A 27,233-nucleotide genomic window follows, 5' to 3' on the forward strand; every position below is an offset into this window, starting at 1 on the left:
CTAATTTTTAATAATGTAGGGTTCTCCATCATACTTACGACCTCTAGGAAAGTTTGAGTACTTTTACCTTCACCACTAAACTACAGGTGTGAAGACGTAGGGTAACATTACTTTCTCCATAGATTATAAATTAGTTTACATAGGGTTCTGCTTACACCACCCTAGAATAGATAAACCACCTCTCCATTCTCCTTGAAATGCTTTTTTGGGTTTTTATAACACCACTACGAAGGATCCCCTTCGCAGATGGCAGAAAGTTCACTGGGTTTACAAGAGGGGGAAACGTAAGTTAGAGTTATGTTTATAGGGTGGAGGGATCCTAGTCTACATATGGGTCCCCCTAGAACTTTGGTTAGGTTAAAGAGGGGAGATCTCCATTTTTAATTATTCCGGGGCCACAACCTTTTACCCCTACACCATCCCAGAACACGCTCTGTAATAAAATAAAGAAAGGATTGGGGCGGTTCATTAGTAAGAATGGTGGTACATTGGGAAGTTTAAGAAAGTATCGACTGTGGTTATTTGGTTTAAAGTAAGTAAGAGTGGCTATAGTTATTGGGTAGGGAAAATAATAGAATGAAATAGAAAAACATCTCGGGGTATGTATGTCTACAAAAGCATGATTGATTTACAGGGTGATTTTTTTATCATAACCCACTGAATTACTTACAGAATAATAATAAATTAAACATTTTTTTTTTCGATTATCTTTAGTTACCCATCATTCTTGAATTATTAACTATGTAATACTTTTTAAGTTCATTCCTTATGCCTAGTAAGGGTGTCAACTTTGTTTTTTTAAATGGGAACACATTTTGAATTTAAAAATATGTTTGAGTTTTTAAATAGTTAATAATTCAAGAATGATGTGTAACTAAAGATAATCGAAAATAAAAATGTTTAATTTATTATTATTCTGTAAGTAATTCAGTGGGTTATGATAAAAAAATCACCCTGTATATGAGTAATGGTGAAATGTCATCAAAAGTTTAGTATTTAACTCCCGCACAAAAATTTATATACGGATTTATATAAGTATTTATGTGAGTATTGTATTCTTTTACGCTGTTATTTCAGTCAATTTACTTCTGGTGACCTATCTCACATTAATTGTTTATTACTAAAAATCCTTTGGCGAAGAGTTTATTATAGATTTGTTATATAAATAAATATTTTCACTTACCTTCTAATTATCCTGATAAGACAAATATTCTGCTGTGATGAACTATGTAGTTGATGTCACTATTAGCGGTATGATGTATGTGCGTTAGTAAACGCACTTGAAGTTACATAATATATGTTATATTAACTCGCGTATAATTATTTCTGTAATACAACTCTATATTAAATTTATTCAAGGTGAAAATTAAATTTATTACACTTTTGGTATTTTATGTGAAGCCTTTTTGTATATTTATGTAGTAAACTCTTTGATTTTGTATCTGGTGTTTTATACCAAAGTATTTATGATTTAATAATTTGTAAAATCAATAAATAAATTCTAAATAACATAATTGTTCTGTGCAATAAGCTATTTCCAAGTGGCCTACGTCTTATCAGTCATCCATAGAGTGATCTAGGATAGATGAGAGCTCAATTTCGGCTCTATGCACAATAGATTATATTAATGTCCTACACTCCGATGGACCACACCGAGGCTAAGATCAGATTGGCTTGTCGACAACTGGAGAGACACTTCTTAATTGTTTAGATAATTAGTATATTATTTCGACTCTGATTTATTCGTATTCCGTGGCTGGTTATGCCAACATGAAATCTCAAATAATATCTTTAACTTTATGTAAAGACCCTTATGATATGTGGCCTACTTCTTTTCAATAATTTGAAGGATGACTTAGGTTAGGTGCGACTGTACTATAGATTTATGCACAATAAGTTATTTTAGTGCCCTACACTCCGATGGTCCGGATTGTGTCTGAAATCAGACTGGCTAATCGAAAAGTGGAGAGATACTTTGGAGAAGTTTTGTAATTAGTTAAAACTTTCACTGAGATATTATTGTGCTAGTACTCTGTCCAGCCAGGTTGTGGCGCTTCAATAAGTAAAAGAACACAGAGCAATCTAATCATATATATTTTGAAGTGTGTATATATATAAAAATAAATAAATACAAATATTTTTTTATGTATTGTATCATCAACAGTGTTCGACCGAAAATAAGATGTATAATATTTCCTTTAAGTTCCCAACGATTAGAAATGTAATGTAAAATGGTGTAGATTTGATATAGAATTGTAATCAAGAGCGAACTATATACTCGCGCAGATGATCGAGAACTCCAGAGAGACGCGTAGTCGTGCTTGTAGCAGAGAGAGAGAGAGGAGCGTTGTTCCTTCTTTTGGCGAAAAATATAAAAGGCTATAAAAGGCTTTTTATAGCCCGAGAAACTGATTTAGCGATCTCGGGTAAGATTCTTGAAATATTTTTTGTTGGTCAATGTGAAAGAATTTTTTATGTGGTCGTTTTATGAAATGCGTTAGAGGGTGATTGAAACTTGTGTAAGGGTATTATTTTTTTATTTATCTTATTTGCGGGGAAACAAAATTGAATGTACGCTGTTGTCAACGCTTGATAGTATTCTCGTTATTATGGCGTGACAACTAATGGTGAGGTATGAACGTGTGCTGATCACTTAACGGTAGTCAACACAAAAGTTTATGAATGAAGAACTGGCATCGAACCGTTCATTGATAATACATACACAAAAAATTAAATACGTATAGTGTCTTTAAAAAACTGAATAAGATAATAATTGTGTATTATATAATTAAGTTAAACATTTTTCTAATTTAATTTTACTTTGTAAGTTGGTTTTCTGTCTCTTAGGCGTATCATTACTTGATATCCATGAACGCTATTCATCGTAAACTCGATTTTTAACTTTATATCAGACATTTTGCATTTAGTATGTACACTAAAGTTACGTAAAAATGTTGATAGCAGAACTTTTGTTGATAGCATTGCATACTTTTCTCCTAAATTATTATAAATGTCGAAGTTATTATATTTATTCTATGGTGACATCAATTTTTCACATGTTACCTATGCAGTTCCTAGGTCCACCACTAAATGCAATAAAAGTATACTTGTGTCGTTTTGCAACATTTTCTGGATCAAAATTATCTGGGTTGTACTCCCAGGGATTTGTATATAATTCTGGTAAATGATGGGTGGCTATTGGTGGTATAATTATAGTTGTGCCTTTTGGAATTGTGTAGTTACCTTAAAAACCAAAAACACAAGTATAAGCAGATTTACACATATGTACACTCAGAAAAATTACTTATTTTGACATCGTCTTGAATATATCTCAGTAAGAGTGGTACTACGGGGTACAATCGAAGAGTTTCCTTGATACATTGTTCCAGATATACAAACTTAATCGTATCTTCAATTGTTACTTTTCGATCACTTTCTCCCATTACTTGGTAGATTTCATTATAAACTTTGTCCTGTAAATTTGAAATTATATTTTAAATATGATAAAATATCGATGATCACTTATAAAACTGTATGTTACCTGAATGTCTTGATGGATTGCTAACATTAAAATACAGAAACAATTGGTTATAGAACTAGTCTCACTGCCCTATTAAAAAATAAAGTTATTACACGAATCGAATTTTTAAAAATTTATTAAGATTTTATTAATATTATTTTACTGCAATCATCATAGTTAAAATTTCATTTCTTAAATATTTGTTTGAAAAATTTGCTCCTTTATCATTTAACTCCAATAATACATCCAAAAATATTTTTCTTTGCTCGTCTACAATAGTAATCAATATTTATTTTAAACATAAATGAAATATAGTTTAAGCAGATCATTACTTTTATTTCTGTATAAGTTTAAAGAACTGTCTTTCTTCTTTTGGGCATATTGTCTTTTTTTTTCTTTAATTATCTAATAAAAATAGTGTTATTCGTAAATTATATATATATATTTTTACGTTTGTTGTTTACACGATATTATATACTAATACTAATATAGCAAAGTCTCCGGTAAGCAATTTAAGTACATTGGACTATAAGAAAAATAAATTTATGACCGTTAATTAACAGTTGAAGCAAAATTTTCTGACGAAGGTATGGATGGAAAGAAAAATGCGCTATGAGCATATCAAATAGAAAATTATTATTATCATTTAATAAATTTTCATAGTATTATAGAGTAATTGGTTAAGTTATTGAACAATAATGGGTTTACTTACTTCAAAATTATAGGATATATACTAGTTAATTTTACACTCAAATATTATACATAATATAATATTACATATGATATAAATCGATTATCATGTTACGAGTACACGCGGATGAAGTGAAATTTGTATTTCAACTGATATTATTTTAATAAATATAATGTCAGTTATTAACCATGATTAATAACTTTTAAATGCAAGTTACCAAACTAGCAAGTACCTATTATTGTATAAATTATAAGATCACTTTGCTAACGATGCAGCTAAATGAAGTCAATTTGGATGAAGAACAGCGTTAATTGAGTATAGTTAATATTTTCTGGTTCCTATTGGAAATTGGTAAAAGTTATTAAATAATCAACGCCATAACAATAGTAAAATTTTTATTATTATTCGTTACTTGAAACAATTATTATAAATCAAACACTAGAGTTAGTTAGAATTAATTTTTTTACTGTGATGGTGTCACGTTACCATTATTGTGAGATTTATTATAATAAAATACAGACAACACATCCGCTTCCTGAGACTGATGAATTTACAAATAATATCTATTGCCAATTTGGCAATAGTTCTAATTATTATAAAAACCCAAAAGACCTGACCATCGTGGTCAGTCGACTCCAGTGCCTTGTGTCATTCATCAGCCTCGGTACTCTGTTGTCGCCGTGAGGCTTACTGCTTAAAGTAAAGTCTTTATTTTTTCCTTTTTAACCTATCTACTCTCTTTCACAACATTTCAGAGTACTTGTGTCTTGCACTTCGTCTGCACCTCGTACTTCATTATCCTCTCCTAATAACCAAAGTACTCGTGTCTTGCACATCGTCTGCACCTCATATTTAAGTGTTACCCTTATTCCCTTTGTATAACAACAGCCTTTCGACACCCAAAGCTAACCCGAAGTGTCAGCCGAGCACGGTGACTGCTGTACGACAACACGCACGTGAATACCTAGACAGCACATCACATCCTCATCTTCTTACAAATTTTTTTACTTGCTGTTCTGTGTTACGACATTACATTTACTACCCATTTAAGAAGCATGCGTCAAATATCAGTAATTTATTTTTTTAATATAAATAAATATATTTTATTTATATTATTTATTATATATTAATATATATAAAACTTACTTTGTTGGGAAATTTAAATAAATTTTCATACATTTGGTCCAAGCCTGTAATTTTTTTATAAATATTAAAAATAAAATCAAAATACAACCATGGCTTAATAAGTCTTCCAATAACTTTCTCTGAAATTCTTAATAAATTTTCATTGATTAATAATTGAATATAAAATTTATTTTATCAAATTAAATAAAATTATTCGAGACAACATTTAACTCTCTGAAGCAATTATTTAAAACTATAACTTTTGGCTGGATTTAGACATACTGAGACCCAGGAACGGAAATTTTTAATTTGATTGTCGTTATTAATATTCAGTATTTTCTAAATTATATTGGTCTATACTAATAATAATTATATTGTTACTAATATACTGATGGATAAAATATAAAAGGGGATAAGCGATATTGTCTATACTATGAGGTAACCAACAATTTTCCGATCGCACCAGCGCTAGTGTTTCTTTGACCATTTAATTATGAAATATTTAATATTAATTTTTGGTATAAGCGACATTTAACCAATTTTATTAATAAAGTGTTATAAAAAGTAGGATCCAAGCTCCTTTTTTTAGAACATAAGCTTCAATACTTCCACTAATTCTCTACTTCTACCAGTTAATGTTCCAACATTCCAAGTACCTATTCTTACTTTGTATACATCTTTTTCCCTTATACACGAGTCCAGCCTAGAGTTAAATGGTGATGTCCCTACACCGTTGACAATACAAGCGTTGGGTAGACCTGTACACATGACTGGTGAAACAGCTACCGCACAAGTTGTCCGACTGGTATCAAATACTTTATTCCTTAGGCCTTCTCCGTTTTTAACTACTTTCTGTTGTCCCTGCGTATACCCAAGATGGGACAACCCGTCTAAATTTTGTTCTTATTAAGTATTCTTATCCCCTATCCACAGGGAAAGATGATCTAAATCCTTTAGAAACTTTTTGTTTAGTTTTTGCAGTAAGTATATTCTGTTGATCCAATACTACTCGAAGTTTTTTTACAAAATTATTTGGCGGTGTTATCAGAACAAATGATTTTTCATTCATTTTTATTACACCAGTAAAACTGGAATTTACTACTACTAATTACAAATTTATAGGTTTGAGCATTAATTCTGTTTTTTTTTTAAATAACCAGAAGAAAGTTTAACCTAATATCAAAGAGTTTTCAGAAATTCTTTAGCAATTTCACAATAAGAATTACGGAAAAATAACAAAAAAAATGCCTAAATATTTAACTTAGTTCTTATTAAAATAATAATATATGTTCAACTTAATAAATTTTTGGAAAATTTAGACAATTTAAATGTTCTTTTAATGAATTTAATTTAAAAAAGTTGCAAAAATAGTAACTTTTAATAGTAAAACTTCCGATCACACCAGCGCTAGTGATTCTTTGAATATTTAGTTATAAAATATTTAACTTTTAATTTTTGGTATAAGCGATATTTAATCAATTTTATTAATAAAATTATATAAAAGTAGAGACCATTTGCCGTTTATCCGTTTAACAATTTTATTGTTTAGTTTTGAAATTATTAATTGTTAGATAAAGTATAAACTGATAAACAATCAACATCAGGGTGTCTCATCTAAAGTCTATTGAATCTACTAAACACCGAAACGAAATTAGCTTATGTATGGAGTAAAAATCAATTATGAATATTTTCATGATTTTTTTGAGGTCATTTAGAAATTGCTAAATTGTTTAAAAATTCAAAATTTGAGATTTCTCAAAAAATTTCTGTTTATTATTTTATCATTCTTTAAACTACTGTAAGTATAATGATAACTTATTAATTAAAATTCAATTAATATTTTACTTTTTCATTGAATCATTGAACTCAGATTTGTCGTTAGCTTGTGCACCTTCATATCCCAGTACTGATTCTGTAAATAATATATGTATAAAGGTCGATTTACACTATATGGAACGTCAACGTCACGTCAAATCTGTCATGGCAGGGTAAACCCACAACATGTGGGTTAGGGGGGGTCCTTATTCATACTTTATAGTACTATTTATATATAAAACTTTTATAGAAAAAATAGAATTGATCCATCCATTTTTAAAAAGTTATATCAATTTAAGGTTGAAAATATAAAATCAAAAATATTTCTATAAAAATTGCATGTTTTTAATTACGGAATCTATTATTTTTACGTAGAATAAGTCTTATAATAGACATATAATAGTTAAGTCGTTGGGACAAATTTTTTTTAACGTATAGTAAGTAACATAAGTTTTAACTTAAACATTGATTTGCTTCGTATCGAAAGTTATAATATTGCACTTAAACTATTCTCCTTCTTAGGTTTCAAAATATTTTTTAATACAATTTTTTTTTGAATAAAAATTAATATTTTTATAAATCTCAAAGCAAAAGCATACTTTTTCATAAAAAATTTAACACCGGGGATTGACGGCCGGTTATAAAAAGTGTACGGGAAATCATGTGAAAAAAGAGGCACGGTACGGGATTAGAACCCGCGATCCAAGGCGTTGTATAGACAAACCTTATTACTAAGCTACCGTGCACTTATGATTCAAATCCAGATACACTTTCATTTAGGTTGATAACGTGATGTGCGGCTGAGGGAAACACGGTACCGTGTCAAATTGTATATATTTAAAAAATAAATTTATCATAGAAATCAATTATAGAATATATAACTAAAATAAAAATTATTTTTAAAAATATCACTTGCCACTTATTGTATCAACAAAAGTAGAATGAACATAATCCCAAATATTAAAGGACTCAGAATTTCGCAGTTCCTTTTGAAGTTTTATTATGAAAGCTGCACATTTTTCATTGAAAATTGGCAAAAGAGTATGTATCTGAGAAGTATTAAAATAAGGAGAGATAATCCGTCGATGTGTTTTCCATTTAGAAACTAAAAGTAATGATAAAAATTCTTAAATTACATAAAAACAGCAACAATATTTAAATTAACTATTTAATTTTCTTTATTAAAATATTTCTCTACAATTTGTTATTTAATAAAAAAAACGGTAGCACATTGGGGTCACTGCAAGTATGGAAGTAGCATAGTGGGAACAAGTATAGATGACATCTGACAGTGATTAAAATCACTATCATAAGAAACGCTTCGATGCAAATCTGTATATCCCAATTAGTTATTTGATTTATAATTATTATATATGAATAAATAATAATTTTAGTAATTAAATTTAATATGACATTGATATTCAATAATTTAATATTGTAATTTTTACGAAGATATTACAAAAATGATAAAGTAGTTGTATATTTCTTTACTTTTAACGAGAATTTTTTCACGGAAATCGTACGTTTTTCTTTTTATTTCTTATGTCCGTTTTCACCACAAAGACATGTCCAGAGGTCAAATTTGTTTTTTATAATAAAATATATTACATAGGCTTTAATTTAAGGTATATATAAAAGTGTCCGTCTTTCCAGAAAAAAGTAAAAAAATCTCTTCAACTAAATATGATTTGCATCTATTTTGAAAAAAAAAACATATGAGAGTAAAATTAATACTTTCTGAGCTTCGCATCGAAGCTTATACAATATATTATTCATTTTTATTATAATGACGTTGGGTTGGATTGGGTTAAGATAATGGCAACACTCACTGAACAATCGCTCAAAGTGCTACCCAAGAATTGGTACACAGAACAATACAGGAAAATCTGTAAAGTACTTGGTAGTAATTAGACAATCTAAAATGTTTATCAAGATCCCCGGTCTACTGCTGGGTGGTCTTAATAACATGACTAAACATCAAGTAAACACTTTGTCTGGTCTAATAATGGGACATGTTCACTTGTTTAAACATCTTTACGCAATGGGGATATTGGAATCATTATTGTACAGGAAGTGTGGAATAGAAGAGAAAGACTCATTTTACATAATATGCGAATGTGAAGCCTTGTCCACATCAAATCAAACTACTTAATTAAACCTTTTCCCAAATAAATATAGTTTTAAAAAACTGAAAAACACGCTTTTAAAGCATATCAAACTAAAGAGTTAAAAATTATTTTTAAAATAAGCTTAAAACAATAATGAACGAAAAATACTAGTATTATTGTGAAGAAAAGCTTCGGTCGTTCAATATACGAAAAATATGGCACAAAGCACCCACGCTTTTTTTCTTAATAATACCAGTATTTTTTGTACATTATTGTTTTAAGCTTATTTTAAAAATTATTTTTAACTTTTTAGTTCGATATGCTTTAAAAGCGTGCTTTTCAGTTTTTTAAAACTATATTTATTTTTAACTTTTTAGTTTTTATGACATTGCTGTCACAGTCACGGAGTGTTTATTGTAAATAATGACTATCAATAGATATAATATCTGTAATGCCAGTTAGTGTGTTTAAAAACACACAACGATGTGATTTATGACCATTGATAATAAAGGCTATATACCTGCGAATATCGTCATAAAAAACCAATTAGCTACCTGTATTTGTATCCGCTTATATATTATACATGTATATTAACTCAAAAAAAAATTGAATTTTTAAATGTTTACATCTAATAATAAACAATAAAACTTTGTTTATAAATATATATATATATATATATATAATATTGATAATACACACGCATGTACGGGTACGAAAACCAAAAATAAAATTATACAGGAATAGTGTTTGCTATAGTGTTTGAAACCCGTCGTGTGGTGAGCGGGGTGGGGTGAATGCGTTACGACAGTTTAGTCTCGAGGCCATAGACGACGGGATTCGTGAGCATAATAACACGTGGCGCGTGGAGAGTAACACACAACACACATACATGTGAAACTAATATAAGCGTGTTAAAAAGGAGAGATTAAAAACCTAAGACCCAGAGAGATACTTAATTTTACCAGAAAGACAGGACTCTTTGATTATCTACAGGTATTGACTTGATAGTCCACCCTAATAAAATTAATAGTATAAAGTAATAACACTTAAGTGTGTAAACCGATTCAAGACAATTCGGAATGAGGTGTGCACAATGGACCAACAGGTCTGAGTGCAAGGGTATTATGTCCAACTCAATAATAATTAAAACTAAGTATAATATAAGTAATTATTATTTTTCCTCACCAGGAACAGTAAGTAATCCTTCTCCAAGAGCATCATTCAAAATATCGACTATTTTATCTTTTCCGAGAGCTTTAGAATGATTTAATATAATCTGAAAAAATATTATCTTTCTAAGAAAATGAATATTTTTTTTTTAGTATAATCATGAATATTAATTCATGATTATACTAAAAATTATAGATTTTTAATAAGATCTAGATTATTTTTATTTTATAATATTTAGTGAATATTATTCACTTATAGAGGAGGATTGCCGTATTCTAAGAAATGCAAAGAAAATTTTAATGATAAATATAGTGATAATGAATATTGTTCGCCGCTTAGAATTATTAAAAAACCATACCAAAAAAAAACTTTGCCGTATGGCTTGAAATAAGGGCAACTGATAATTAATAAATAATTTTTGATTAATGTTAAATTACCGACATAGATGAATAAATAATCATTAACACAAATGCAGTCTGTTTAATTTAACGAATAGAACTGTTTAATTAAATACAAAGGTTGACTATAATACATTTGATTTTTGTAAATAAATTGAATGATAAAAATCTAAATCTAATGTTTAATAATATAAATATAGTATCTAGAAGTTTCGGTTAAAAGCCATGAACATTTTACAGCATAAAAAACCCAACACAGTGGGGACGTGACATAGATGGGTTCAGTATAGATGATAACTGACTGTGATTAAAATCAATAGCATAAAAAACGCTTCAATGCAAATCTGTAGATAATGTTTAATTTTAAAAAATTAATGGATTATTCCAAAAACTACATTATTTCCTATTTCCTTATTTATATTCTGATTACAAGTTTTATGATTTATAAGTGTTGCATTTTATACAATATCTTGTTCATAATATTATTATTTTTAAATTTTGTTATCAAAAAAACATGACACTTCTAACTCAACGGCTGGTTGACAACGGCCGTAGATAAGGCGTCCTAATAGCTAATGGCGTATGAGCACCATCTTCTAACTGCACACATACCGCCAAACACTATCAATACGAATCTCGCACTTGGCGCGAACAAATACATTTATTATTAGATATTTCTTTGTCACACGTCTTCTCCCGCCTAAGTATTAATATCTAGTTATAAAAATGTTAATAACTTTCAAAGTACAGATCTAAGTTGTTATAAATTAGTAATTTTCTTAATTAAATCATTATCTATTAAATAAGCATTTTAAATATGTATGTTGCAAATTAAAAAAATCAAGTTGACACCGTTATAAGATATGAGGGATGAATCAAAAAAGTACTTTATAATTATTAAACATAATACAGGACAACGAATAATGAAACCTTTTTTCTCGTCTACAATATTTAGGTAAATTATTCATTGAGTTTCGAAACTGGCTTCATATTTTTTCCGTTAGATCCGTTTTTGAAATAATATATTATTCTATATATTGACAAGCGCAACATTTTAGAATCATAATTTCTAAATAGTAAATTATTTCTAGAAAAAACTATTAAATATAAGTATAATTCATTAAAATATTACTTTAATTTTGAAAACATCATAACGTACTTGTATATCTTCTGGCTCTATTACATTTAATGCAAGTGTAGAACCCAACCAGATTTTAAATGGTTTCGGGCCGTACTGTTCGTATAACTGAATTATTTTTTCCATAACATCTAAAAATCAATTTATGTGTTATAACACTATATTTATTCATGTTTATTTTAAACAATAATAATAAGCAACCACACAATTTCAGACATATACATCATTTGTATTTTATTGATATTTATTTGTTTTTTTGTCGTTTTTATTTATGATATTGTTTTTCCAAAAAACATATCTTCTAAAGTTTTAGTTAAAAATGTTTGAACAATTGGTGGACATTTTTTAAAAATAAAAAAAACCAGCACAGTAAGGTCGCGGCAGAATGGGGACGTGACATAATAAGAATAAATAAATATATATGTCAGTTATTAACATCGTTGTCATAAAAAACAATTTTATGCAAATCTATTAAATTTTACAATTATTTTTCAAATAAGATTTTTATTAATTTGACGGCCCATTTCTCATAGTTGAAAAATCGGCAGGGGGGGAAAATATTTTTTGAATATTGTAGTTCATATCAAAAGTTTTAATTTAATATCGGTTTAAAGAACGCAGACGTCCAAGATCATTTTCAAAAATTGAATTTTTTTACATGTTTAGGCGGACACGTTTAACTCCTTCCTGTACTTATCTTAACTGACAATTATTACGGAAAGACAAAATAAAAAACGCAAATCATCACAAAATCTCTCAGCATCTCGTCGAAGCTAAAATTTGAGACGCTATAGCATTTTAATTGAATTTCTGATCAATAACTATCAAGCAGTTAGGTTTTAACACTATTGATTAATTTTACTATATTACAATTTTTTTTAGTATTATTAAATATAGGGAAGACCCGAGAAAATTGTCGAGCATAAGTTTTAATGATTCCGTTGTAAAAACTTTAAATGTTTGATCAATTTTCTTATTATTTGTGGTTATTAACACTTATCAGATAACTTATTTTAAAAATTTATATCCAAATACTTCAAAAAACACCAAATACTTTAAATTACCTTAACCAAATGTGTAAGTTGGTATTTAAGTAAAGTGCAATGACGAATATTATAATTTTTATTGAAAATTTAACCATTTTGTACTTAGACTATTAACAAAAGAAATTAGGTCAGTAAATATTTTTATATTATCAAACTAAAAATAGAGGTTATCATATAAGAAATTAAATTTAAGGGTTTTAACTCCGACGGCATGACAAAAAAATAATTTAGATACATAATACTGTAAGTTTTATTCAACCAAACAATTTTTCTCTTTATGAACATTGTAGCAATTAAAGCATAATTGTTAGATTAAAAAAACCAGCACAGGGGGGTCGCGGCACAGTGGTGACATGGCATAGTTGGATCAAGTATAATGATATCTGACAGTGATTAAAATCACTATAAAAAAAAACGCTTTGATGCAAATCTTTAGATAGTGTTTAATTTTAATAAATTGGTGAATTATTCCAAAAGCCACATGATCTGGTAGTTCCTTATTAATATCCTGATTAAGATAAAATATGTCGAATGAAAAAGAGATTATTAAAAATATTATTTCTCATAAAAAAATTGTATTGATCCATATATTTTTTAAAAAGTTATAGCCTTTTAAAGTAAAAAATGTAAAATATAAAATCGAGAAATTTCACACAAAAATAGCATTTGGTAGCCGTTTTCACCATGAAGACAAATCCAGATGTCAAATTTTTTTTTTTCAAATTAAAGTATATTACATTAGCTTTAATTTAATATATATATATAAGTGTCAGTCTTTCCGGGACATTTTCAAAAGTTAAGTTGAAAAAGTTAATTTTTTGTAAAAAAGTTACCATTTTAAATCTCTCCCTGTAGGCAGGATAAGTGTCAGATTTACAAAAAATATATACCAAATGATAAGTAAAGACATCATGCATCTATAAAAAAATTTATATTGATATGTTAATTTTTGAAAAAGTTACGGCAGTTTTTAGTAAAAAAAATTTCGAAAATTAGCGATTTTTAAATTTGTAATTTTTTTGGAGGTTTCCCCCATTTACGGGGAACGAGGGAAATTTTTTCAATTTTTGAGGATAATGTCTTCGACTAGATACGATTTGTGATGTTTTGACGTATCGTTGAAAGATATCCGTTCGGTGAGAGCTGAGAAAAAGTGGCATAAATTGCATATAGAATTACACCTCAAAGGTAATAATTACTGTGGCCTCGGCATCCGGTTAAAAGAACGTTTAGCAAGGGGTGACGTGGGGGTAAAAAAACTCGAAGAATTCTTCAAATCTCACGACATTTTTTACGATAAACATCATTCGAGTGCAGAGATATATAGAACAGACGAAGTATTAGAACACGGGGCTTGGGACATTGTTAAATCAAAGGACTCTGGATTTAAAGAACAGACCGCAGCATACTTAGTTACCAACTCCATGAAAGCAAAACGTAAAATAGGCATGGGATGTGGTTTTAAAACTATAGTTTCCGAAGCGAAAAAGGCATTAAGTAACATAAAAAGACAGCCGGCAAAGATATTACAAAATTAATAAAAATTGCGTTGACCACTGCTCGCAAAAAAACTCGCTGTGGTAGCATTTCTCATACACCACGTGTAATACCAAAGCCGAAATCTGGTGGGGTGCTCCCTCTTATTCCTATTTTCGCCAATTTATCGGCGTTAGGATTTCTAGCTGGTGGGGCGGGTAATATTATACGTACAATCATGGATGCGAGAGAAGCAAGCGATAAAGAATCTACAGTAAAACTCGGCAAAGGTTTATACCTTAAACCTTATAAGAACGGTACCGGTTTATTTTTATCACCGCCCAAGACAAAAAACTAATATCGAATCTGCCAAAGACTGTTCGATATGACTATCAAATTATATAATATGCAAATTTATTGAAAATACCTTATTTTAGAGGGGTCTTTAGCAGAGACATATTGCCTGTACGTCCTTTAAAAAACGAGAGTGCAGTTATTAATTTAAGCAAACAAAACGAGCCAAGTACTCATTGGACGTGTTATAGAAAAATAACAATATAGTACATTATTTCGATAGTGATGGTGATTTAGCTCCACCGCTAGAGTTGCAGAAATATTTTAACGGGTGTACTGTAAATTACAACTATTTACGGTATCAAGATGATAGAGCGATAAACTGTGGTCATTTGTGTCTAAAATTTCTAAGTCAGAAATTATGAAATCGGCTACAATAATGTTGAGCGGTAATTCGTCACAATTGAGTTGCAGTTTTTACCCGCCTCTGGAATTTGAAGAGGGTGCCGAAATTTGTCTTTTGAGCTTGTATACTAATAACTCAATACCTAATATTACAACTGACTGTAATAAAATCGGAGTTCAAGACTTTGAGGGTGTAACAACAGAAATTACAATACCAACGGGATCATACGAATTGGCACAGTTAGAAGCCATATTAAGAAAACTGTTGGAACCATACGTTCAATCGTTTTCTTTAGAACCAGACGAAGTTATATTGAAAAGTGCTCTGACGTGTAGTAACGCCATTGATTTTACGGTAACTGATAATATCGCGCGGTTATTAGGTTTTAATAAACAAGTTTATGGGCCTAACATACGTCATGTTTCAACAAACATTGTTGATATTTAACAAGTTAATATTATGTATGTCGAGTGTAATATAGCGACTGGTTCATATGACAATGGACAATCAAGCAAAGCGATCCATGCATTTTTTCCTTCTGTCCCAGCAGGATACAAAATTATAGAAGTGCCTAAATCGTTAGTTTATTATCCGCTAAACACAACCACCGTATACAACGCTGAAGTTACATTACAGTCTCAATATGGTAAAATAGTAGAGAGGGGAAACTTTAACTCTCCGCCTTCACATTCGTACCTAGAACCATGGCTCTTAAGTTTAATAATAATATATATTCCGGTGTTCGTCGACTGATACGTAGGTCACAATCGTCTAGAGCAGAGACAACATCATATTTACCTAAAAAGAAAGCCGCGTGAAAATCGCCGCTAAAAGAAAAAACGAATAAGTCCATTAGCAAACGTAATTTATCCTTTTTAAAATCGTTTAACGTTCTTTGAAATCATGGACGATTTATGTTTAGACGTGACGGAAAGTTATGTCGATCAGTGTAATATAATTAGTCAACAGGTACAATCATTTTTACCGTATAGCTCCACTGCGCTAGGTAAAAATGATGAAATACGATATGAAATTCGCAACATGGACAGTTACACTTTACCAAGTGCCAGTTATTTGTACTTGGAAGGTGAAATGAAAAAACCTGATGGTATGAAGTCCAGTTCTAGATTTATTAATAATGAACTTGCATATTTATTTTCTGAAATACGTTATGAAATAAACGGTACTCAAATACAAAAAGTATGCAACCCTGGCGTTACATCTTCTTTGAAAGGCTATTGTTCATATAACCCCACTGATATTAACGAACTACACACTGCAGCATAGGACATTACTACTGAAGACAATAAAGACTTTTTCGACTGTACATATTTTTCTGGGATTATACCGCTGTCGCATATACTAGGGTTTGCCGAAGATTATAAAAAAATACTCTTAAACTGTACTCAATCATTAATATGTACGAGGAGTTCATCAGACATTAACGTAATCAAATTGTTTGATGCAAACGAGTCCTCTGAAAAAATTAAATGCAGTATAAGAACTTGTACGGGAACTTCTGGTGATACTGAGGTTGTCAAGCTAATAGACACGAGTACCGCAGCAAAAGAAAAACTGTCTACAGTATCAATTAAACTAACAAAAGTTGTATGGAATATGTCAATCGTCGAAGTGACCGAAAAGGAACAATTAAAATTACTTAGAGATTTAGATAGTAAAAAGCCTATACATTGCGCCCATAGAAATTGGGAACTGTGTGAATATCCGTTTGTACCACAAAACAAATCGTTTTCGTGGACCGTTAAAACATGAAATAATTTTCAAAAGCCCCGATATTTTATAGTAGGGTTTCAAATAGACCGTAAAAATAGTGAAAGTTAATCAATGTCTGAATTCGATCACTGTAATTTAACAAATCTTTAAGTCCATTTAAATTCAGAAGTTTATCCATATAATGATTTAAGATGTAATTTTGATTGTAAACTATTTAGTATTTTATTTTTCTACTATGTTAATTTTCAAAAGAGTTATTATGATCGACCTTGGTGTTCACCTTTAGTAAATAAAGAACAATTTCTTAATTTAATACCAATTGCCGTGATTGACATGTCAAAGCAGAACGATACAATAACAGTCTCGTCTTTTGACCTACGTATTGAAATTGAAGCATCAGCCGAGTTCCCTGCTAATACAACTGCATATGCTTTAGTAATTTCAGACAATGTATTTTCATATACACCTTTTGACGGAACCGTCCGTATAATTTAATATTAATTTTTGCACACGTTTATCATTTATTATGAACCTTGTAACTATTATTATTATTATTAAAGTATTAATAGTTATTATTATTATGAAATAAATTTATTATATACAAATAACAACGTATTTTTCATTTTTAGATTATACGTTTATTTTTAAGAAGCTAGTACAAATATTACAAAAGTTAATGTTTATAAATTTACTGAAGATAGGTTAATTTTAGCTTCGATGCGAAGCGGAGAAGGTATTAATTTTACTATGATTTTTTTTTTTTTTTTTTTATGTCTGTTGCCACTTTTTCTCAGCTCTCACTGGACCGATTTCTTTCAAAAATACGTCAAAAGATCACAAATCGTATCTAGTTGAAGACATTACCCTTAAAAATTGAAAAAAATTCCCTCGTTCCCCGCAAATGGGGGAAATATCCAAAAAAATTACAAATTTAAAAATCGCTAATTTTCGTAATTTTTTTAACATGATTTGGTTTTGGCCACTGAGAAGTCCATGAACTATAAATATTTTCTTGGGTTTCGTTGAAAAATGATGGTCCGTCGTTTTCGTCATATATTTTTTCTTTTTCCTAAATTTCTAATAATTTATAATCCCACCCCGACCAATTAGACTAATCATTGACAGACTTAAACAAGTTCGTGTATGATTTAATTAGAAAGATACATTAACGATTACTCATTAGCGTAAATGTCTGTTTGCAAAAATGTTTAACTACTTAAAGTAAATACTTTGAATTAGAAAGGCTCAATAACATATAATCGTTAACGAAAAAATATCTATTATGCAAACATTGAAGTGCTACTGAACTAATGAATAGAATTTGACTCAATATCAGATATTGTAGTTGCAAATAATATTGCACTATAAAATAACTTTATAACTATATTATTAAACTCTAAATTTTAAATAGACGAGATTAAGCGTAACATCGATGTTACGTATAATATAGTCTATACTTTCATCACATTTCAAATTTCACATAAACTACTTATTAAGGATGTGAATTAAGGGGAGGCATTTTTTATGTTGCACACACTTTACACGTGTAGTCATGTTTAGGTTTCGTTGGGTTAAAATGCCGCCCTCTAATGACCAATTCACATTTCACATTTCACATTGTGAAATTGTGTTTAAACATATATTTGTTATCTACTCTTAAGCTTTCTTTCTTTCAATATATCTCCGTTTCGATAAAAGTACTGAGAATGTTATAAGTTAATTATATATTGATATTATGCTTACCTTGTGTTGTTCCCGTTAATTCTAGTGCTGAACCAACTAATGGATATGATGGAGGTCCTGGTAACTTAGCCGCAAATCTATCAATAAACCTACGATTCCATTTGATGCGACACCAAAAAATTACTAAAAATAGTATGATAATGCAACTAACTAATTCCGCTTTTGTTTGCCAAGATATGCTCAGTGTATTTGTATATGCTGTTGAAGTATAAAATGTGAAATTCATATTTAATTTTTTTCTAATAGCGGTAAATTTTAGAACAGTCAAACAAACTAGAATGAAACTGAATATTTATTTAATATTTTACAACATAAGAAAATTGAAACAAATTATGACTGATTTGACGATAACTCATACTTGATATTTTATACATAGTTTAGAAACAATTAAAAACTGATTTATATGTTTTTAAACAATTATTAATATATTTATTTATTTACACACTTTTATTATGAGATATAATGTAAGATGTAAAATGTTGAGTGACGCTGTGAAAACTTGCTTTTTCTTTCGTAAAATTATATTAGCTATCGTCAATATTGAATTTATAAACAGATACCTGCTATAATTAATTTAGTATTTTCCAGTGAAATGAATCATAATACGTTAAAATAACTTATAGATATAAAATTAATCAAAGAACCAGTTATTGTCAAAACAATGGCAATACATAATTATATTTTACAATTTACTTAACAAAAAACAATGTAATTTATTAAAAATGTATACAGTTAATTATTATTTTTCAACGAATAAAAACCAAGCTTAAATTATTTTTATAAATTAATTTCACGAAAATACAACAAAAAGTATAAATATATGTATATATATAATAAATTCTACTAGATTTGACCTTCTTATTTGGGAAAGACCTAAGCGTAATGTATTTTTTGAAAGGGAATGTCACATAATTATAATTTATATGATGTATGATAGCATATTATAATATAAAAATTTACATTTATTATTTTTAATGTATAATAAAATTCTTTGTTATTAACTATTTCAATGGAGAAAATGTACTAAACAAATAAAATTAGCTCCAGTAACAAAGAATTTTAATTTTTAAATAAATATCATTGCCTCCACAATTTTTATATTGAAAAATAAGCTAAATCTTATTAAAAGGTTTAAGAGTTTTTATAATCAATATATTGTCCCTAATATGTAAAATATTATGTTAAAAAAGAAATGTATATAAAATTATTTTATATATCATAATATTAGCCAACGCTTTAAGCCAACTGTACATGGTTAAAATTATTAAGTATTCATAATGTATAATGTGTAATATTATTGAATGTAAAATTTGGATAAAATCTACAATAATAAATAAGCTAAATCTAAACATTTATCTACCACATGGTAATAGAATTTTTTAATTAGTATTAAGTATATTTAATCATAACTAAATATTATTGCCACTGAATATAAAACGTAATGAATGTGAAATTATCTTGGTGTGTACGCTGATCAGAAATGAATTAATAAATACAGTAATTGATAGTAATACTCTAAAATCTGCACTTGAAAAAATTAAACTTTAGCCATAAAACATCATTACCGTTCCATCAATTAATATTCCACCTTGGTTTATGCATACAAAAGTATATTCTACATGGGCCACGGTGAAGATAATAAATTACCAACCTGCCCTTGGATTTACACATTTAATTTTTTAATTATTTACTTTACTCAAAAATAGAGCGTGAGTATTAGGACACAACAGTGTGACTGGAAATGAAAAAGCTGATTTTATAGTTAGAAAAGGAACAAAAAACACATATGTTGGACTAGAACCAGTGGTAACACTCACTTAGCAATCACTCAGTATGTATCTGAGAAGTGTTCTCCGTTTAGAAACTAAAAATAATGTTAAAAATTCTTAAATTACATAAAAACAGCAAACTTATACAAAAATAAATAAAGCTTGAAAGGCCCCCAAAAAATTGTAAATTCTAAGTTTATTACAATTAACCTAGAGTATATTCATTTAAGATGTAGTTGGATATACAGAGTGATGATTAATTTTGAGTAAGCCACTAATTCTTCCTGAAACTATTGAACATTTAAAATTTTTGTAGATCAAAAGTTATTTGATTCAAAAAACTACGATATCATGTAGTCAAATAATTTTATTTTTATCCTTTCAGAGGTAAAAAAAATTAACATTAATTTTCTTTAATAAGAACTTTTGTTTTTAACTTAATAATTTGATATAGAAACAAATTTTATTGCTTTAATTTTTTCATCCGATTAAACTATCATTGGTTATAAGATGATAAAGTGTAATAATTTGAGATCAAATTACTAATGATATTTCATTGTTAAAAATAACAAAAGTTTTCATTTATCCATTTTTTACATAAACCAGATTTTATAGATTGTGCTATTGACCAACATATGGTATATTCATACCGTATTTATATTTAATTAATACATGTTAATTAATAGTCGTATATTCTTAGATTCAACACAAGTTTAAAATTGTACATTGTTAGTTACCATCGTGGAGAATTTCTAAAACAATAAATATTTTTAACAATAATATTCGTTATTTGCAAATAAAAGTTCCAATTTATTATAATGACTGTATAAAACAATTGGTAAGGAATATAATTTTGCAATTCGAATTTATAAATGTTTAAAAACCTAGTGTCATTCAATGTGAGATCGCATAATGTGTGTGTGGCTATAGTTCAGAAAGGTTTGAAAATTTTATCATAGACTTTTTAAAGGTCTTTGACAACAAAAATAATTTTTTTTTTGTTTTCTTACCAGATAGCGCAGTTTTTATGATTATAATAAGTTATGAATTTTGATTTTATTTCAACATCGAAATTTTACAGTATTTTAATAACAAAATTTTAAGGTCAAAAAAATTTTTTTTTCTTTTCAGAAACTTTTTGTTGTGTTCTTTTAATTCATATTGTATTTGAATCATTCATATTTTTTTTTGTTCTGAATATGCATGGTTTTACTGAAAATAGCCAACTTTGTCATCTCATTACACAAAAGTGACTGAACGAATTATTTTCAAATTTACATAGTAGTTATTTTTAGATAATTAAAATGTCTGGTGAAAATTTGATAATGAAGAAATAATTCTAACACCACTTACAGAGTCTCAAAATTTATAATTTACGTATTATGGAAAATCTACAAACTACGTAATTTTCAAAATTTAATTTTAATTTGATGTATTTACTCTGCACGAAAATGAAATACTACATACTATTGTAAGCAATTATTTTTTAAATTATTGCTTCGTTTTTGTACTAATTATAAGCATAAAACTGTCGATGAAACCGTTGTCTTTATTATACATAGGGTTTTCATTTTGATCATATTACTCATAATGACTTTTGTAATATATTATTAAAATTGTATAACATTGTTAAACAATATATAAAACTGGTTATCTACTTTTATTAAATATTACAGGATTGTCCATATAAATTTATATAGTTGTGTGTCACCAAACAGTTAAGTCAACGTGTAATTTTTATTGTTATGACTAGTGAATTGTGTATTAATAAAATCTATTTCAACTATATATTTTCGCATATTCGAGTTTTATTTGATTATTTGATATAATTACAATAATTTATTGTTTTTACAACATACACATTTAACTATCTTATAAAATAAAAAATTATATAATAAAAAAATTGTTTAATTTTATAAAGAAAAAATATCTTTTGGTTGTTCAAAAGTCAGTACTTTGAAAGTTATTAACATTTTTATACCTTTGCGAGAGGAAAGGTGCGGCCGAAAAATGTCAAATATGTAATATTGTCATCTCATCTCCAGTCTTTATTTAAAAATAATAATAACTTCCTAAATAATGTGTCAAAAATAGTCAGTGACCAGTCATTTTCTTAATTATATCATTTTTAATTTATAAGCTAGTTAAATATGTATTATACTGTTATAAAATAAAGTTGATTTTCTTATACCTTAAAAAGGATGAATTAAAAACAATAATTATTAGTGATAAATTGAGAAATATATGAAACTAAAAAATACCAAAAAGGATTTTCTTAATATAATTATTATAATTACTTTTAATATACTTGTAAGCTAAATTCATTATGGTATAGTTTAACATACAAGGACCCCGAAGAGGGTCCACCCTGGGTCGAGGCAAAGTCAGAGCACCAGGAATTTTGATAGCTTATCCTAGGGGGGAAGGCTATAAATAAACTATAATTTGGTATAATTATTAAAATTTATTAAATGTTACAAACAATTTTTTCTTTTATCGTAAAATAACAAAAGTATTTAAAAAGAGAACTATACATAAAAACAAATTAATTAAAAAAATACACAGATCCCAAATTAAAGGGAAAATATAGAGAACAAAAATACTACATTAAAATATTGAGTATATTAATAGTAATTAAATTATAGCCAAAGATATAAGAGGAAATATAAAATTATAGTTAACCCATATACATATTATATGTATATTCATTAGCTAATAAAATAACATAAATACAGATATCATGGCGATTTAACCAAAAAAGAAAACAATAAATTTGACTATGCATACTATGCGGAAATACAAAAAGATTAAATATATCATATTACATATTGTTGAGGATGTCCAAGTCTAGATAATAATTGTGAGGTGTTGCCATGATCATGGCCAAGACAAATTGAAAACTTACTCCTCCATCGTGTATTTGTAAAAATACGATAAAAATTTGATGAGATGATAGTGAAGAATAGTGATGATGAAAAAAAGAGATTCATTTTTGAACAAAACCGTACTTTCCCATGCCGGCTCGATAACACATCGGAAAAGGTAGGTGCCAGTGTGCCCATTATAATATGGTATAAAATGGACGAGGATCACAGGTAGTAGGGAAAATTATTTGTATAATAATCATGTGTGTATATGTAACACTGACTTACTGAACACCCTGTAGATGTACGACGCGTACTGTTTGAATACAGTTACCTGTGACCTTATACTCATGATCATTTTATTACGTCACATACTTATTGGATTGACAACAAAAGCTAACACATAAATCGTTTTTATAATTTTTTGTAAAAGGGAGTTAAAATGTGGAACTTACCCCCACCCTTCTATAATTCTATATCATTTGACCTAAAATATAGACAAAATAAAATAAATCAAAATTTTAAAAATATAATAACAATACGAAAAACGATGATAAATGAAAAAATAGTATTTTGGTGTAAAATACATACAATTTTGTTTTAATTTTAATCATTATAATATTTATAATTTTACAATAAACATGTATATGCAGAGTGATTTTTTTATCATAAACCGTTCGATTACTTACTGAATAAAAATAATTTAAAAGTATATTTTATGTTATTTCAACTAATTTATTTAGAAAACGTAATCGTTCCAACTCGTCTCTAATCGACCAAATTGAGTGAGACGCATGAGTTGTGAGAAATATAATAGCAATTATCTTGCTGCAAAAGTGCAGAATGACGGTGGTTCTATAATAATTTGGAGCTACTTGTCAGGAAAAGGAACTGGAGAATTGCATTTTGTACAAGGAACAGTAAATAGTGACAAATACATTCAAATTATGGAGAATTATATGATTCTTTCTAAAAAAAAGTTTTTGAAAGACGCAAAATTTGGTATTACCAGCAAGACAACGCTCCATGTCACACATTTCAGAAAACTCCAACTACTATATCACCTAACCAAACCTCCTAAAAATTTTATATCTTCAATGAAGGGATCCGACTTGCTACAGCGACATTTTAGACTAATTCAGTGATTATTTTCTTAAGTTACGTATAAAAATCTATTATATAAATAAAAAGAGAACAATCTGTATAGTACAGTGTTTACTTTAATACTGTATAAAAACAACCAATTATTTTATGTTCAATAGCTAAAAATAAAACACCTACTTTAATGAATAAACTCTAAAAAACCTATGTGGCCTATCGACAACATCACTTAAAAAGAGGTAATCTAAAAGACTGAAAAAATTACAATATGAGACGTTTCAATAACTTTGGGACAATGAAATAAACTGTAACAAGCTTAAAATAAAAAAATCTTTTCATAAATGCTATTCGTCCATTAATACCATAGGTGAATAAGGCATTATTATTCAAGCAAGTGTTGTAAACAGCTTTCTGACTAATTCGTGCCTTATTTCAAAAAAAGAAAAACCAATTTGTTCTTTATTGCTGTTTATATTTTTCATTTAAAGTTTAAAAAATTGATTATAAAATTATTTTATTTCGATGGATGATTACAGAAAAGTGTGAAGTGAATTTTTGACAAAAATTAGTTAAATGTACTAACTTTCTTTTAAAATTTACAGTTTTCTTGGATTATTCTAAGAAAATTTTGTTAACATAATAATTACATTAATATAAATCTACTGACTTGCATTAAAATAATCACCATGTATTCTTCAAATTTTGGTGTAGTAACTTATTTATATCAATAAATTTATAATAGCAATTAAATATGGTATGAAACTAATATTTTAATTTTTACGGAGAAATAATAAAAAATTATAAAGTAAATGTATACTATATATACATATATACTTTATATATGTACTAGTACATGTAGTATATTTTGTTACCTCTATGACAAACATGTATAAAAATTAAAGGGATTGTTGCAATATTTTATAAAGAAATTTTTTTTCTCTAATGAATAATTACTAAGAATTAAAAAAATGGTATTGATAATATTAATATGCAGTCAGCAAATTTTATAGTTACTATTTATAGTAAATGTATCCGAAAAGCTCAATATTTTTTTGCATTTTTATCGTAATAGATAACATAATAAAAATAATAGTTATCATTTCTTAGTAACTTTTATTGTTTAAAAATATTCTACAATTGAAATATTCAGAACTAAACTAATTTTTAAGATTTATTTTAACTAAGAAAACCAATCAAGAAGTTGTAAAAAAAATCTACTCAATTGAGCATATTATAAAATTAGATTATAGTTGTAAAAATTCATTGTTAAATTCAATTGAAATTAAAAATAATTTTTTTTAAAAAACCCAGCACAGGGGGGTCGCGGCACAGTGGTGACGTCGCATAGTTGGATAAAGTATAATGATATCTGACAGTGATTAAAATCACTATCAAAATAAAACGCTTCGATGCAAATCTTTAGATAGTGTTTAATTTTAAAAAATTATACAATCAAAATTAGTTCCAATACTTATAAAAATGAGGTACGCAATGTTTCAAGTAAATCAGAAAAGATTGCCACAAAAGGCTTAAAGTTTGAAAACTCAAAAATTTTGGATAACCATACATTTTTCCTTGTTTTTTTAGTTCAGCGCATGAAATAATGGATTCACAACAAAATTGTAAAAACAAAAGTTGTTTAAAATAATATTTTACACAAATTATATTCCGAACAATTTTTTGATTTACTTATTATTTATGTATAAAAAGTCAATATATATAATTTTGTTGTTAAAAACTTACAAAATAAAGTCAATTCAGTGTTAATTTTATAATACGAAAAAAATTTTTTTAAAAATTTACAAAAACACGTCAAACATAAAAACTAAAAAAAACCCAGCACAGGGGGGTTGCGGCACAGTGGTGACGTGGCATAGTTGGATCAAATATAATGATAAATATAATATAAATAATAAAATCGAGAATTTTCACACGAAAATAGCATTTGGTAGCCGTTTTTACCATAAAGACAAGTCCAAAGGTCAAATATTTTTTTTTCAAATTAAAGTACATTACATTAGCTTTAATTTAAGATATATATTGTGGGCAGATAAAGGGTCAAATTTACAAAAAAAATATATCAAATGATAGTTAAAAACATCAAGCATCTATAAAAAAAAACTTTATTGATATGTTCAATTTTGAAAAAGTTACGGTAGTTTTTAGTAAAAAAAATTGAAAAAATTTCGAAAATTAGCGATTTTTAAATTTGTAATTTTTGTGGAGGTTTCCTCCATTTACGGGGAACGAGGGAATTTTTTTCAATTTTTGAGGGTAATGTCTTTGACTAGATACGATTTGTGATCTTTTGACGTATCATTGAAAGAAATCCGTTCGGTGAGAGGTGAGAAAAAGTGGTAACAGACACAAAAAAAAAAAAAAAAAACACATCATAGTAAAACCANGTGGAAAAAAAAAAAAAAAAAAAAAAAAAACACATTATAGTAAAACCAATACCTTCTCAGCTTCGCATCGAAGCTAAAATGCAAAATGTTACCAAAAAATTTGGAATATTATAGATTCATAGTAGCACACACAAATAGAGCTTAGAATTAATAAATTACAAAGTAAAATTATTTAATTTTGTAATTGAAATCTATTATCATATCAAACCTAATTTGACAATAAATACTTTAAAAATGTTAGAATTAAATTATTTTAATTTTCAAATGGAGAAAGCTGGTTAAGTAATTTTTTATTTGATAAAGGAGATTTTTTTTTTAATTTTTAGATTAATATCTTAAACTAGATATTAAATGTATTTTTCATCAAAATCGGTCCAGTGAAAGCTGAGAAAAAGTGGTAACAGATACAAAAAAAAAAAAAAAAAAAATA

General features: G+C 27.8%; 2 protein-coding genes across 5 annotated transcripts in view; both read right to left on the minus strand.

Annotated features, from left to right (window-relative positions):
- The window catches only part of LOC126907737 (cytochrome P450 4C1-like), an 89,221-nt gene that overhangs the window by 45,668 nt on the left and 16,320 nt on the right, over positions 1-27,233 (minus strand). The window lies entirely within an intron of this gene.
- LOC126907741 (cytochrome P450 4C1-like) lies at positions 1,573-24,938 on the minus strand. 4 transcript variants are annotated; one of them, XM_050689311.1, is made up of 13 exons: positions 23,586-24,938; positions 18,665-18,862; positions 11,960-12,096; positions 10,445-10,535; positions 8,068-8,256; positions 7,182-7,248; positions 5,358-5,484; positions 3,853-3,925; positions 3,684-3,790; positions 3,542-3,610; positions 3,305-3,473; positions 3,064-3,243; positions 1,573-2,996 (listed from the first exon to the last, which is right to left on the minus strand). In XM_050689311.1, exons 1-13 carry the CDS (start codon positions 23,653-23,655, stop codon positions 2,806-2,808), a joined length of 1,668 nt encoding a protein of 555 aa, XP_050545268.1. In that variant the 5' UTR covers positions 23,656-24,938; the 3' UTR covers positions 1,573-2,805. The 4 variants fall into 4 exon arrangements, with proteins under 4 accessions (XP_050545268.1, XP_050545269.1, XP_050545271.1 ...); XM_050689312.1 differs by having other exon boundaries at positions 1,574-2,996; positions 11,987-12,096; positions 23,586-24,936; XM_050689314.1 differs by lacking the exon at positions 23,586-24,938 and adding an exon at positions 19,225-19,320 and having other exon boundaries at positions 1,574-2,996.

The sequence above is a fragment of the Daktulosphaira vitifoliae genome, unplaced genomic scaffold, assembly GCF_025091365.1.
Source record: "Daktulosphaira vitifoliae isolate Bord-2020 unplaced genomic scaffold, ASM2509136v1 Scaffold_5, whole genome shotgun sequence".
NCBI lineage: Eukaryota > Metazoa > Arthropoda > Insecta > Hemiptera > Phylloxeridae > Daktulosphaira > Daktulosphaira vitifoliae.